Below are 15,603 nucleotides of genomic sequence, written 5' to 3' on the forward strand. Positions count from 1 at the left end.
TTGTCAATGATAAAAGTTTAAGACCAAGGTTACAGTGTAACCACGTCAACAAGGTAGGTTTTTATTACTTGGCGTACTACTTAAGCGTTTTTGAAAACATCAAAATTATTAATTATTACGATTTAAGATTGTAAAAATCGTGGTAATTACTTATTCGCAAAACACCCCCCTGGTTACGCCACTGACTCGTTCAGTCTAAGATTTTCATGTATAAAATATGAAGTAAAAAATTCAAAATAGTGTGTCAAAACATAAATAGTGTTTGACATTACAATTTTTTTTAAAAATAATGTATACTTACGAACCTTTGTATATACGATATAGCTATGAAAGTATGGAACCTCTCTACTATTTTATGTGAAGATAACTTAAAGTTGAAAAATAATAATATTTGCTGATGTTATTTAAGACTCAAGTAGGTATTCAAGACTATAGACAGTAATAAGGAAATTATAATGCTTCTAAAATATTTTGGACCTGGGAAGCTATATAGGTGGGACTGTGAGAACATTATAATTTCCAAATGCTGTGTGGGATTATCATAAGGTTTAGCACATAGTACATACCTAAATTATATTTATTATTTATATTATAGTCGTATAAATTATTTTATTACACAATGTAGTCTATTATTGATATATTTTTTTTTTATTTCTCGCGTTAATCGAGAATTATTATAAATCATAATAATTATCATAAATTCTTATTACTACTATTAAAATATACATTTAGCAATTTATGAAAATTTAAATAACGTTTACATATATTAGATACTCTAAATACCCTATTATATAGTCTGCCTTATAATAATAGGTAGGTTAGGTATAATATAATAGGTACCTAATATCATGGTATTGATCCATTAAAAGTGATTTATAGAAATATAATATACAATAAGTACTAAGAAGTCATGTAGTTTAATTTATTATAGGTAGGTAACTTTGATTTATTATATAATACATTCAACGTAAGTTTATTTAATTATTATTAGATATTTATCCATACCTAATAGATAATATTCATATTATTCTAGTGTTTAGATTCTGAGCGGAGCTATGTATTTATTGTTATCCGGACATTTTGCCCGCAGCTATTTTCGGCATAGTAGGACATTTCCCTTCGATACATTTTTGATGCGGACATTTCCCCCCCCCCGTTTTTTTTTTTTTTTAATTTTGATTATTTCCCTTCGAATATAAAATTATTATTTATCACACATATTTTTTAGCTTCTGTTCATATTTATTTATTTTTATTTTTGTATTAACTGTACGTTAACTAAAAAACTTTAATCTTAATTTCAATAAGAAAATAATAAATAATATTTCAAAACAAGTTAAGTAAAAAAATATAATTTTAAATAAAAGATTGTCTAATTAATATAATATAATACAATACAGCTGGCCGAAAAATCCGACATAAAAATAAAACAAGATTGTACAAACAAAAAATAATCAATAGGTACAATTGGCTAAAAATTCAGACATTAAAATGATACAGTTTGTAAAAAATTGTCCTACCACGCCGAAAACAGCCGGGGAGGAAATGTCCGCCATTCGTATTTATTGGTATTACGATTATGCAAGAGTTTTTTAGTGGCTATCATCACTTTGTGGAGCAGTCAATAAACTTCAACCATCAACCACTATTTTGTGTTGTTTTCTCGACTTCTCGTAGAAAATTGGGGCTAATTAGTACAACAATTATTAGACTCTCAATAAGGGAATCAGTGGTATAAATGTACAGCTATTGGCATATGAATTTTTTCATTTTTTTTTATGTTTATGTCCTCAAATATCGGTAAAAAGTTGTTGGCCGGGTCAAAATACTTTAAATAGTAGTTAAAGACTATTAAAGATACATACATTTAAAATTTAAATACAAGCATTTAAAGTTAAACAAACCACGGGTCACGGATCAACAAGTAAATTCGGCGGCAATCGGTTAAAAAAGACTGAAGGCAATTAATAGTTTCCGACCCAACGTTGTCGCCATGTCTGTTATCGCATGACCCCGCGGTTTGACCGTTTAAAAATAATAAATCATGATAGCGACCGTTCGCAATTTGTTACCATTGACAATATTTATTTTTTACCTCAAATCTCGATTCTCAATATTATTGTTATTAATATTAATACAAAATATATTTTAATGATGATAAATTATTGTTCGTAAACCGAGTACGTGATGTATATGTTGGATTGCTTATTGAATTTCATCCGCCGTGTTCTAGACACGATATTCTCTCGGCGCATCACGAATTCGCTGTTAATATTTGTTAAGACCAATACCGGCACTGTTGTGCCTGTGGGACTGGACCCGAAATGGGAAGTCCGAGACGTCAAAGAGTTTGTCGCCCCCAAGTTGGGCATGACCCCCGAAGAGGTTTGCTTGCAACTCATTATACTCATTATGTCATATATTATATTGCTGCATATCCTTTTTTTTTCTTCCACTCGCGGCTTATGCTGTTTCTCTCGTAGTTGATGATCATATTTGCCGGCAAGGAACTACAAGATTCGGAATTATTGGAAGAGTATAATCTAGCAGAACAGACTGTGTTACATGCTGTTAAGTCCAGACGCAGGTCGTTTAAACGCAAGCCACGTGTATCTACATGCATAGAAGAAGACGAAGAGTTTGATGATACAAAACGTGCAGCTGTAAACTTTTATGTGTACTGCACTTCACCTTGTGCCAATACAACCGTTGGCAAAATTCGTGTGAGATGTTTCAAATGTAAGAGTGGTGCATTTACTGTGGACGGTGACCCAAAAAACTGGAATGATGTGCTCAAACCTAAAAGAATTACAGGACATTGTGAGATATCTCAATGTACAGTATGTAATTTTAAGTTTAATTTTATGCCATTGATTTGTTATTATTTTGTAATTGTTAATTTTCTAAGGATGGGGAGGTAGGGTGGTCAGAGTTTTATTTCAAATGTTCTGAACATGTTACCAAAGGTGAAAATGATGAAGCAGTGGCACTACATTTAATTAGAAATAACTTGCATGATATTCAATGTCTAGCTTGTACTGATGTCAGGTAATATTATTTTATTGTTTCTAAGGTAATGACTTATTGTATGTTTTTATAGATCAAAAGTATTTGTATATCCATGTGATGATGGCCATGTAACTTGCTTAGAATGTTTTTGTGAGTATGCAGTTAGTAGACTCAGAGAGAGAAGATTTGTATTCGACAATAATATTGGTTACACATTACCATGCCCAGCTGGTTGCCCTAATAGTTTAATTAACCAGCCCTATCATTTTAAAGTGTTAAGCAAAGATCATGTAAGTATCATTAAGCATCTAACAATGTAATATGGATTGATATATCAATGGCAAAATCAAACGAGAAGTATGAGAATTAATCTTTTTTTGATAATGCCCAAATATTCATATATCTATAGCCTAAATGTTTATTTATTGTATTTTTAAATGCTATTATAATTAATAACGAATCATTTACTTATATCATATTCATGACTTTGCCATTGTCATACACAGAATATACATATTATGTTATTATGTCACATTAAATTTTCTAAAGTTTTTACATATTTATTAGTTTGAAATGTATGAAAGGTTTGCAACTGAAGAATATGTGCTTAAGAATGGTGGTGTTTTATGTCCTCAACCCAATTGTGGTGCAGGTATACTTGTTGATGATGACTGTGACAAAGTGTCTTGTATTAATGGATGCGGGGTAATACTGTTTACAGGAATTTTCATTTAGAAAGGATTCTAAAGTGAAGTGTTTTCTAAATTTTAGTATGTGTTTTGTAAGAAATGTCTCCAAGGTTATCATATTGGTGAATGTCTTCCAAAAGAAGAACAATTAATCATTGATATTACTGGTTATTCAGTTGACCCTAAGCTAGTTTCACAGGTATACAAATATACAATATTGATTAATAATAATAATATCTTATATACTCAATAAAAATAATTAAACTATCAATATTTTAGTCTAAATGGGATGACGCAAGCAAAGTAAAGATCAAAGTTTCTACAAAACCTTGTCCAAAATGTCGTACGGCCACTGAACGAGATGGTAGATATTATATTATTTGAGTATTTTATATGTTATATTGTTTCCTTTATTATTTTTAAGGAGGTTGTATGCACATGGTATGTACACGGTGTTCATTTCCATGGTGTTGGTTGTGTCAGACAGAATGGACAAGGGAGTGTATGGGGAGCCATTGGTTCAGTTAATACATTGTATTCAGTTTTTCAGTATTTGTATGTATATTTAAGTTAATTCTCTTAGCTTTTTTTTGTTATACAATATTATTTTCATAAAAGGCGTCTTAGTGCCTAACCTTTTTTTCTGTATCCAATATTGTGAATTATCTAATAAAAATGTGTACATCTATTTTGTCATGGTCTATTTATTACTATTATCTTTATTCATGGACCATAATATTAACCAAATACAACTTATTTCATATAATATTATTTACAATTATGATAATATAACCTAACCAAACCTCCATACAATATTGTTTCAGTCGACAGTCCATCATAAAATATTTCTATGCTATCAACCACTGCTGAAAGTTGAAAGATAGTGAGATGTCGCTCTACATCAACCACTAAATTATATTTCAATTTATAATGTAATTAAAATTACGTTTTTGAATAACAATATTTTCCTAGTTAAAATATAAATTAATTTTCCGACTTAAAAAGTTATTAAATAAAGATAACATACCTATACTCTGATCAAGTTGAGAAACGTAGTTGGCGGCCGATGTGTGCAAGGACGTGGCAATATTACACGGCAAGACGCAAGTATATAGATAATTGACTGAGTGGGAGTGACAAATGTGTATTGCCTGACTGCCGTCCGACAAAAACTGGTCGCCACCAACTACGTTTCTTAACTTACACAGAGTATATGTATAAACTTTTTTATTATAATATATATGTAATTACCTAATGGATTTTTTTGTAAAATTTCCATTTTAAGACTATTTACGTTTCAAAAATATGTGACAATTCATAAAAATACTAAATTATAAATCATAATTTTTAACACACACTCGCAATATTTCGATAACTCACATTCTTGATAAATTAGAAATTGGAGATCCTCTCTAATCATGGTTCAACTTATACCTAACAAATAGATGGATATTTGGTGTTTCATCCAAAATGTTCAAGGTAATATTCGAGGTTCCCCAAGGCACTTATCTCCCTTATTACTTAACTTTTTTATTAATAGGTAGTTTTTCCAAATTTTCCCTCTTATTGTATTTTACTTTGACGATACTAAGCTATTTGCTAGGGTATCTTCAACAATTGTCCTTCATTTGTCATTAAATACTTTTATAATCTAGTGTAAAATGTTTTAGCCTAACTCAATGAAGATAAATGTAAAGTTATGTCCTTTTCCAAATCTAGAACTTTTTTATATTACAATATCATACTCTCAACGGGACACCTCTAAAGTGGGTCATAGAGACTAAAGATCTAGGATTCATATTATGCTCATAACTTTATCCTTTAGATCCCATATAGATTATATTTCCTGCAAGGCACTAAGGATTTTAAGATTTATTCGAGGTCATACAACTGAATTCAACTCAATACATTGTTTAATCGCTCTATATCTATATTGTTCCTTGTTAGATTAATCTTAGATTACGGATTACGGAAAGTTATTAGTTTGGAATCTAATCATTTAGGTAAGATCAAACTTTTCAAACGAGTTCAATCTCAATTTCTTTTAACTAAAAATTGACCACCATCAGCACAATAACTACTCGACAGCCATGAGAATATTAACTGTTCACTAGAAAATAGTAAACACGGACCAATTAATTTTGCTCAACCTACTCCATGGGAAGCTGACACATCCAGACTCCTTGAGCGTACAAGTTTACCTGTACCAAGCATTCATACCAGATCACAGGAGCCATTCCTCTTTACTATTTCAAGGTCCAACTCTTAAATGAACAATCCCTTAGTCAGAGCCATGCATTCTTTAAATAATAATAATGTTGATCTTTGGCATTAATATAAATTTCTTTTGTTTTGTCTCTTATTAAATTAACACTTGTCATTATTTTACTGTGATATCTACTCATGTATATATTGTTATTTCAATTTTCAATACCTGTATAAAGCCGTTTGGCGTAAATTTATAAAATAGAAAAAAAATCAATCTTGGTTATATTAGAAAAGTTTATTTAAAATGTGATGATATTTTAAATTTAAAAAGAAAAATGACCAATTAGTAAATAACAAAATACTAAAATATATATTTAAAAAAAAATACAAAATACTTTTTTAGGTACAGATATAATTTTTTTATTCACAAGCAAATTGAAAAATAGTAAATCAATAATATTAATTTATTTCATAAAACTCCCAATTTTTTTGTTAATCTATAGAAAAATAGATTAAGTTTACCATACTTCTTATAATGAAAATAAAGTCATATAGGTATTTAAAATAAAATTACATATAACTAAAATATTATATAATTTTATAAGTTGTGTAGGGTGACTACAACAATATTGATATATTACTTAGAAAAAAAGACTTGATATATCAGATTTCAAGATTGTTTTGGCATCAATTTGTTGTTTAATCTAAAAAAAAAATAAAAAGTACTTTAACATAGTGATAAATGATGAGATAAGTGCTACAAATTTATAAATTCAAGTTAGATTTAGTCATTAAAAAAATATCTGTTCCACAACTTAAAACAGTGATATAATACAAATAAGTTGATTTTCACCATAGCAAACATTGAATATACGGTGTAGCAAACAAGTTGATCTTTGTAAACGATCTGCAAGTAATTGTAAGTACCTATGTTCATAATATACTTGAATATGAAATACATAGTTATGTAGTTGTAACTATAAAATATTGATTATTTTTGATATGGTGTATCAATGAGACTATGAGAGTAAATACCAAACATACTGAAGAATTTTTATGTAAAATATTTGAATTTTACAAGGCATAATATTATAATTATAAGTTATACTGACACTGAGTATAATTTAAAATATATTTTACTTAACCGATGATCTGGAAGCAAAAAACAAGACAACATTGGCTAAAAGATTATTTTAATTATAAATTTAACGATCTGATGAAAAATTATTAGGTATGTGGGACTCCATAATAATACATTACAAATGTAAGCCGACACATGAGTCTTGATATGTTTATGTATATTATACTACTAGCTGATCCTGTGCACTTTGTTGCCCGTTAAATGTACCAACTCTATATGACTCAAACTCTGTTCAATTCGTTATTTAATATTCGGTGTACGGTGTTCAAAATTTATCTTAACTTTTCTGATGCCTGGAATAAAAATTCTGATTCGCAGCAGTATATTATCAGGTAGGCAATCTACCTGCGGTAGATCGCGGACCCGGTGCGGTTTGTACGTAAGTGTATGATTTAACTCTAAAGTATCAAAGTTATACCAAGTTTATTTTGATATAATACGGCGGATTAATGTAATCAATTAATACATAGTCCTAACCTAACCTAAACGTACTAAATTCCGACAAATAAAAACCAAATTTAACTCTTTTTAAATTAGCCTATCTTCTTCACAGAGATCTGCACACAAACGTATATATTTTAATATAGGCTATAGCTGATCCTGCACACTTTGTGGCCCGTAAAAAATGACAACTCTTAAACAAATTGTGATTGTTCAACTTCTTTTTGGTGTAACTCACTGCAGTAAGTGCAACTCAGCCACCCTGGTAGGCAATGTGTGAAAATTCGATTTGATGCATGCTTGTACCTGATCTGCCCGATTAACCAATAGCAACCAATAATAAATAAATACTATTTCTATTAATTATTTATCCTATAACCAATAGCAATCATTTATAAACAAATATTTCTATCATAAATCTCAAAATCTCTGTTTGAGCACTTCTATTAATTGAATGTAGCGTGATGTTATATAGCCTATGACCTTCCTCAATGAATGGACTATCCAACAAAAAAATAATTTTTCAATTCGAACCAGTATAGCCCCTTACAGCCCTTTTTTAGTAATAAAAAGTAGCCTATGTTTTTTCTCAGTGTCTAAACTATCTATGTACCAAATTTCATTTAAATCGGTTCTGTAGTTTCGGAGCCTATTCAATACAAACAATCAAATCTTTCCTCTTTATAATATTAGTATAGATTATAATAAAAGATTAAAATTGTATGATTTATACCATTATAATATAATTACTTTTGTCTTGTTTACAGAAGTAGCCACCCGTTATCAATTAGCTGCTTCACAGGCATCAACCCAGTCATTATATATGTCAACTGGTTCTGATAAAAAGCTTGTAGTCGTTTGAAATGACTCAAGGCAAACACGACAATACACTTTCCCCACGTTTCGACTTTTGTCCCTGCAATAATGTCATCATAGACAAGTGTTATTAATTCAAATATGTGTATAACTACAAACATGGGGTAATACAGATTACGGGGTATCATTAAATTACTATGAGTTTGACAATTATAACATAACATTATTTATGTATTGTATTTCGATATGACAGACAGCTCAAAACCTATTGACAGCGGTACTTACATTTTGACTTCGCATGATTTTTCGTGATTGCAAAACGGACAATTAAACTGCGTGTCCAGAGGTTCAATAGCTTTCCTTTTCGCGGGCGGCTTTCTTTTACTCTTCCTTCGACCCATCGCACTGGGTGACTGCTGACTGGGCGAGTCGACAACTCGCGAAAAACGATATACCTCCGAGAACTTGGAATTTCGTTGTATCACGGACAGAATATTTTTAAAAAAAAATTTAAAAACTACTATGATAGTTTTATGAGTTCATTATTTCTCTACATCGACATAATTCATAATTATTGTAAATTCATCAATAATCAATTATAAATCGGGATAGAGTGTAACCAGTAAAAAACGTCAAAACAAATTTAACAAGTAACAATGGAAGATTTCTAAAGTCTAAACGCCGACTTAAAATTGGCCAGGTACCACCGTAGTACCATCTAGCCCAACTTTACTGACCAAATCCGGAGATGGAAGAGACCAGAAATCTAAACTATGTTTAAATAATTTCACGTTTATGTTGTAAACATATCTTCTGGAAATATAGAATAAATAATTGAATGCCGGCGCCCGGCGGTTGATAAACGCTACAGTGTGGACAACCAACACATACGAGTTAAATCGTAGTTAATAAACCACAAAAATGGGTACCCATTATATTATTTGAAAACCTCGTAATTTCAAATATTATATTTTAAAGCATATTGTTATTTGTTACAGTGAAAATATATTCTAAAATTAAAACTTAGCCGACGAGATTTTGTCAAAATGAGAACCCCAACACACAGTAACGTCAGTAACTGTTGGATTCACGTGCATAGATAATATATTATCTATGTTCACGTGTTCCAAACTGATATAATGATAATATACATTATACCATAGAATATTATAATACATATAATATTCTATGATTATTGATTATACCACGGACAAAATATAACAGAGACAGACTGGACACGAGATGAATATTGTGGTAATGTGGTTACGAGATGTTGAATAACAGGCCGAGTTCGGGCCTTCGGGGGGAAATTTTCCTTTTAGCATTACTAGCGCCGTCCCAGTGGATACTTATGAAAATAGAACACATACAAATTTCTAGTTCCATAAGTTTCCATAATATAATAATATCACAGAATAAAATATTATATAGGATAATATTATATCTTTAATCGTGGGTACCATAGATAATTCTTTTTTATTATCTATACCAATTGCCAGAATGGCAGAATATAGTTATTCTGTGCCACAACCACAGATATATTATTTTTCTATGATAATCTATAATAACTGTATATATTATATTTATATATTTGTGGCTACAACCATAATATTATTATCAGATAACAAAGCATCCCAGGCACGTCGGCTCTTAATATAATATTTAGTATTTACCACGGACTAAGATAGTTCTATCACAGATTATATGAAAAATATTTTTTTAAATATTTTAATATAATCTGTTGCTCTATGATAGTATGGACTGGTATCGACATGGTTGGGGGGTAGTAGAGGAACGGTCCTCAAATGTTTCGACACCGCCACTCCGCCGTCCTAATAGGCCACCGAAATGTACAACTAGGGGTAAATGCTCTCCTATAGCGTCAAATACACTATATTAATGTTATTACTTATTTTAATTATTGTGTTTTTATAACACACGTATAGATGGCGCTTTTACCCCTAGTTGTACCACAGAATAGATTAAATGTACCTTACGGCGGCTTTAGAAACATTTTAGGGCCACTGATAAGATAGTCGATAGTCCATGGTATCTTAGTCCGTGGTGTTTACATAATATTATATTTTTCTATTCTATACGTCATGGTTGTTGATGTTTTTAATTTATACGATGACCATGATATTATAATCATAATAACTGATATTGAATATTATTGATATTATATTATTATAACTATAGTTATAAAGTTATTTTGTTCTGTGTTATTAGTTATATAATATAATAACAATATTTACTAATTATAGCGTTAATCTAACTTCTAAGACTTAATTTTTTTATTATTCTTTCTCTCTTACCTCTCGTATATTCTTTATTAGTAAATAATTTAAATCTAATACATTTCATATGGAGAAGACATCAGATACAATAATCAAGGAATTATTTAACTCTTTGGAGCAGAAAGTGCCTTATGTTCCGGAATCAGATGTTATGTCTACTAAGTCGATGGTAGATTCCATTAAGAAACACAAGCGACATGATAAATCAAAAAAACATAAAAAACACAAGAAGAAATCGAAGAAATCCAAAAAAAAAAAACGTCATGCAAGGTCCAATTCACTAGACGATTGCATAGTGTTGAAACTCAAGAAGGATAAGCTAGAAGAAGCTAAATCTGGTATGTCAGTATCCTTAGATGTAATCATGGAAACAATTGTGAATACTGCTAATGAAAAAAGTGAGGAGGTCAAAGACGTTAAACATGATGAAAATGAGAACTGTCATCTAGATACGACTTTAATGGATAAAAATAAAGTAAACACACCAGAAAATGATTTAAACCAAACAAGTAAATAGTGATTTCTAATATTATATATTTACTTAACTAAACAGATTATAATTCTGTAAACACAATTTATTTTTCAAATTTTCAGAACTTAATACCACAGGACTAAATAATGGAAAAATCATCATTAAAGATTTAAAAGAGAGTCGTTTATACCATGAATTAGTTAATGAAGTCCAAGAAAAAGAACGACTAAAAACGGAAAAATGTAAAATTAGTGATCAAAGTAATTCATTACATGATTTAGAAAACAGGAAAAAAAAAAAAAAAGGTGATTGTTATTAAATAAATTAAATTATGGCATATATATTATATAACAATTTTAAACTAACACAATTAACTACCTAAAACGTATTATATTTATAGAAAAACATAAATCAAAAAAAAAAAAACGATCGCGAAGTAGAAATAGATCACGTACTCCAAAACGACTTAAGAAGTTTAGTCGGTCTCGTTCAAATAGTAGCAAAGATAGGTAAGTGCTCTTTTTGAGAAAATGTCCCACAGAATATGGTTTTGAATTTTGATAAACCCAATTAATAATCAATTTTCTCTTTGTACATTTAATTTTATGTGATGCATATTAAAGATATTTCTATATGGATTGATATTTAAAAGTTTGTATTCAACATTGGTTTAGGTATTCAAGACATAATGATTTCAAAAGTTCTAATTCAAAGAACCAAAGTGACTCAAATACTAAGTGTAAAAAGAATGATAGTGATATTAAATTAAAAGAAAAAAGCAACCATCATAAAAGATCTATAACACCAGATAAAAACTTAAAATTAATTAGACGTTCAAGATCGAGAGATAATAAAAAGCCAAAGAGATCAGAAGATTATAGAACAAGAAAACAATCAAGACCCAGAGAAACGTCTAGGTCTAGACATAGATCTCCTTCATGGTAAATAAATTAATTTTTAACTCTTATTTTTTATTAAAAATAATTTCATGGTTTCTTTTTTAGTGAAAAAATTGATAAAAAGAAACTATTTAAAATTGCTCGTAAAAATGCCTTGTCACTAGTGCAACAAGGTGTATTACCAGTGGGAAGTGTCAAAAAAGATAATTTAGCCAATGTACCCACTAAAACTGTAGATGAACTAACAGGTAATGCAAATTTATAGTATTTTCCTAAACAAATTAAAAATGCAAGACTATGATTAACATTTAAAATGATTCTGTCTTGTTATTCCTACAAATACTATAATTTATTTTCATTTATACATAAATGTTTTATTAGAACTAAAAATTATTATAAATATTAACTTTGTTAGGCTGTTAGCTTAGTAACATTATAATTTTTTTTAAATTATTAATATTTATGAGTACAATTTTAAATTACATAACATGAAATTAACATAACAATATTATATATGTCATCATACAGTTTATTTGTTTAAGATTTTTGTCGAAAACTTTCAAAAAAGGATAAGGATCATAATGACGATTCTTCATATTCTTCCGATGATGACGAGTTCAAACAACCTTTCCACCATCCATTTTTGGTCAAGGAAAGACCTAATATAGTCATGAATATTAGAGTAAATAAATCTCAATTATAAGCGTTTTCATTAGAATTCCATCAGATCAATTAACATATAATTACAACTCATATTTTTAGAACGCAACTCAATTACCTATTAAATCCTTTCAAGAAAAAACTATCGGACAAGATATATTAAGACAACAGTTTCCTGTATCTAGTGGCCAAACTCATAGTTTAGCTCTTACTGAATGGGTGCCCATTGGTCCTGAGGAATCTGCAAAATTAAATAAAATACTTAAACCTGATGAAGGAAACAAACTTATTAATAAATCACATCATAGCCATCAGGCTCCAAAAGTTGCTGCTGTAAGATTATAACTATTATAATTTTATGACATCACTTATAAAAACTCTTATTCAGGTGGAACCTGTTATTCAGCCTGTTTCAAGTCCAAACAATGCTATAGTACCTATGGATTATCAGTATGTGTCACCTGCTGTTGAAACTCCTGCATTCACACCTTATGTAAATGAGAACATTAAGATTATTGGCCCAAGTGGCTGAGTAGTCATTTAACTAAAGGTATTAATTTAGGTTTGATTTTCTAGACACATAGCAGTTATTCATTGTTGTCGTTCGAAACTGGACAGTTCACTGGCCATACTGGTGCTAAAGTACTAACTCCTGCAGAACTATCTGCTGGATTTCAAACCTGGGTGAAAAAGGTAAAATGTATAGGAACTTTATATTCCAATTTATTTTTATTTTTTTTAATATATAGTGGGTATAACACATTTTTGCACTATATATTATTTTCTTCAAATTCGATGTTGACAATTTTCATTGGGCTTTCAATCACTTGGAAATGCTACCTTAACTCTTAAGGTAGTATAAAGGATAAAACTAGAATGATAGTTGAAAAAAATCAAGAAACATTTGTGTTTAGCTTAAAAAATTACATTACATTTTGATAATTTATTAGATACAGTATGTTTATGTTGGTTATTGAGTATCTACTCAATTCAGACAGAACACATTTAATGACATGTTTAGTTATTTAATTTATAAGAAATAGTCTTGATGTAATATTTCAATTATACAATTGAATTATTCTAAATGAAAGTTTTACACATTTTATATCAAGACATTTTCTTTTGAACCGTGTTTATTTAGCAATTGCTACATTGCTAAATAAACATGCATATTAAGTGCATGAAAGCCAAATGGAAATCTGTTACAGGCAGTATTACTTGTGTTTAACATATTTAAGCGCTATATCAACAACACCACAATCGAACGACGGTTCGTCTGCTGAACATTCATGGGATATCTGATGCAGCCCCTTGGTAATTTTAATAGATACTTGAATGTATGCACTTTGACAGTGTGTACATTTACAGTATTTAGTTAAATTTTATTTTAAATGGAAAAAAACATTTGAAAATACTTAACATGTATTTTTGTAAGTATTAAAATTAATAAATGAAAACACATCATTATATGGATTTCAATGATCATCCAATTCAACAGATATTTTTTACCGAAAACAACACGGCTGTAAAATAATTATTACTTATACAATATACACTATACAAATTTTTTATGGTTGATAATTTCAATTTACATAACTTAATTGCTCAATGTAGTTAATTTTGAATTGTAGGACCAGTTAAAAAATTCTGCTCCTGTAAACAGTGGCATTGGGATTCATTTGTTACAAAAAATGGGGTGGAAACCAGGGGAAGGTCTTGGAAAGAATCAATCAGGATCTTTAGAACCACTTTTACTGGATGTCAAAATGGATAAAAGAGGTAAAAAATAAAATAATATTCTCAATATTGGTATAACTATAATGTACGCTTTATCTAATTGTACTAATAGGACTAGTGGCTGAAGAAGAACTCCAAGGAAGTCGAATCAAGAGATTTTCAAAAAAAGTAACAGTACCAGTGTTGTCACTGGAAGGTAAATTGTCCAAGCAGAATAATACATGTTTATGAACAAACAACTTTATTTAAGAGGACGCTACGATACATTTGTTGTCTCCGTCTTACACACGCATGATATACCAAATTGCCGTTCACTAGTTTCAATAATGTGCTGTTAGTTTTGATACTAGAGTGAATTGACCTATCATAAAACTTTTAGGTAAGAACATCTGTGCTAAAGCGTTGCCGATTTTTCTAAATTATCATTTTCAAGCAAGATATGGGTATATGAAATATGAAAAAATAAAAATGCCGATCTCTCACTTGAAAATTAAAATATCAAATAAAAGCCAACGCTTAAGCACAGATAATGGTATTATCTAAAAAATTGATCTATAATAGGTCAAATCGCTCTAATATCAAAATTAACAACACACTATTGAAACTAATGAACTAAAATTTGCTATGATGTACGTGTTTAAGATGGAGACAACAAATGCATGGGTAGCATCCTGTTAATACATATAATTTATTACTGTAGGAAAACATCCAGTTTCATTATTGAATGAATTTTGTGCAAAACGTAAGTGGGACATACCTAAGTTTAATACCTTAGATGAATCTGGTCCTAGTCATAGAAAAACATTTATTATGACTGTAAGTATTCAAAATGTACATGAAAATATTTTACTAATTACATTTTTTTATGTAGGTAATTGTCAACGGAGTACAATACTGTTCATCAAGGTGTCAAACAAAAAAATTGGCAAAAATGGAAGCTGCTAAAGAGTGTTTAAAAGAAATTGGATTACTAAATACAACAAATAAATGATTTTTAAAATGTCAAAATAAAAAAATACTGGTTTAAATTATTCGTATCATCACCCCTTTAAGACCTATTTTTATAGCATTAAAATAGTTATTTTTTTTTAATAAATCACATGAATAATGTATACACTGTCTACGACATAAATAATAATTGAGAAAAAACATCAACAAAATTATCTTATATATATATATATATATATAATAGAACCATAGAATAGATTTAATCTAATCGATTCTGAGATAGAACT

General features: G+C 29.4%; 3 protein-coding genes across 5 annotated transcripts; 2 read left to right on the plus strand and 1 right to left on the minus strand.

Moving 5' to 3' along the window:
* The first annotated feature begins 1,377 nt into the window (after positions 1–1,377).
* On the plus strand, positions 1,378–4,385 carry LOC132952954 (E3 ubiquitin-protein ligase parkin). Its single transcript, XM_061025479.1, has 8 exons — positions 1,378–2,384; positions 2,483–2,839; positions 2,908–3,047; positions 3,100–3,298; positions 3,576–3,713; positions 3,780–3,896; positions 3,977–4,061; positions 4,122–4,385. Exons 1-8 carry the CDS (start codon positions 2,187–2,189, stop codon positions 4,223–4,225), a joined length of 1,338 nt encoding a protein of 445 aa, XP_060881462.1. The 5' UTR covers positions 1,378–2,186; the 3' UTR covers positions 4,226–4,385.
* Positions 4,386–6,214: 1,829 nt separating this feature from the next.
* Positions 6,215–9,125, minus strand: LOC132952025 (transcription elongation factor 1 homolog). Its single transcript, XM_061024139.1, has 3 exons — positions 8,589–9,125; positions 8,238–8,403; positions 6,215–6,609 (listed from the first exon to the last, which is right to left on the minus strand). The coding sequence occupies exons 1-2, from the start codon at positions 8,702–8,704 to the stop codon at positions 8,271–8,273; spliced, it is 249 nt and encodes an 82-aa protein (XP_060880122.1). The 5' UTR covers positions 8,705–9,125; the 3' UTR covers positions 6,215–6,609; positions 8,238–8,270.
* Positions 9,126–10,340: 1,215 nt separating this feature from the next.
* Positions 10,341–15,480, plus strand: LOC132951700 (protein SON). 3 transcript variants are annotated; one of them, XM_061023581.1, is made up of 13 exons: positions 10,341–11,109; positions 11,195–11,377; positions 11,473–11,581; positions 11,747–12,013; positions 12,077–12,219; positions 12,514–12,653; positions 12,734–12,964; positions 13,020–13,124; positions 13,208–13,324; positions 14,263–14,410; positions 14,481–14,564; positions 15,069–15,184; positions 15,240–15,480. In XM_061023581.1, exons 1-13 carry the CDS (start codon positions 10,668–10,670, stop codon positions 15,357–15,359), a joined length of 2,205 nt encoding a protein of 734 aa, XP_060879564.1. In that variant the 5' UTR covers positions 10,341–10,667; the 3' UTR covers positions 15,360–15,480. The 3 variants fall into 3 exon arrangements, 2 of the variants coding, with proteins under 2 accessions (XP_060879564.1, XP_060879565.1); XM_061023582.1 differs by lacking the exons at positions 14,481–14,564; positions 15,069–15,184; positions 15,240–15,480 and adding an exon at positions 13,840–13,945 and having other exon boundaries at positions 10,342–11,109; positions 14,263–14,403; XR_009665381.1 differs by lacking the exons at positions 14,481–14,564; positions 15,069–15,184; positions 15,240–15,480 and having other exon boundaries at positions 10,342–11,109; positions 13,208–13,945; positions 14,263–14,305.
* Positions 15,481–15,603: the final 123 nt, after the last annotated feature.

Source organism: Metopolophium dirhodum, chromosome 9, assembly GCF_019925205.1.
Source record: "Metopolophium dirhodum isolate CAU chromosome 9, ASM1992520v1, whole genome shotgun sequence".
In the NCBI taxonomy this organism is placed as follows: Eukaryota; Metazoa; Arthropoda; class Insecta; order Hemiptera; family Aphididae; genus Metopolophium; species Metopolophium dirhodum.

Bases quoted from the DNA above. Each gene is read 5' to 3' on its own strand.
- LOC132952025 (XM_061024139.1), bottom strand. From the start codon at position 8,704: ATGGGTCGAAGGAAGAGTAAAAGAAAGCCGCCCGCGAAAAGGAAAGCT. The intron at 8,404-8,588 runs GTAAGTACCGCT...ACATTATTGCAG, and splicing joins AAATCATGCGAAGTCAAAAT to GGACAAAAGTCGAAACGTGG.
- LOC132951700 (XM_061023581.1), top strand. From the start codon at position 10,668: ATGGAGAAGACATCAGATACAATAATCAAGGAATTATTTAACTCTTTG. The intron at 11,110-11,194 runs GTAAATAGTGAT...TCAAATTTTCAG, and splicing joins AAATGATTTAAACCAAACAA to AACTTAATACCACAGGACTA. The intron at 12,220-12,513 runs GTAATGCAAATT...TATTTGTTTAAG, and splicing joins AACTGTAGATGAACTAACAG to ATTTTTGTCGAAAACTTTCA.
- LOC132952954 (XM_061025479.1), top strand. From the start codon at position 2,187: ATGTATATGTTGGATTGCTTATTGAATTTCATCCGCCGTGTTCTAGAC. The intron at 2,385-2,482 runs GTTTGCTTGCAA...TTTCTCTCGTAG, and splicing joins TGGGCATGACCCCCGAAGAG to TTGATGATCATATTTGCCGG. The intron at 3,897-3,976 runs GTATACAAATAT...TCAATATTTTAG, and splicing joins ACCCTAAGCTAGTTTCACAG to TCTAAATGGGATGACGCAAG.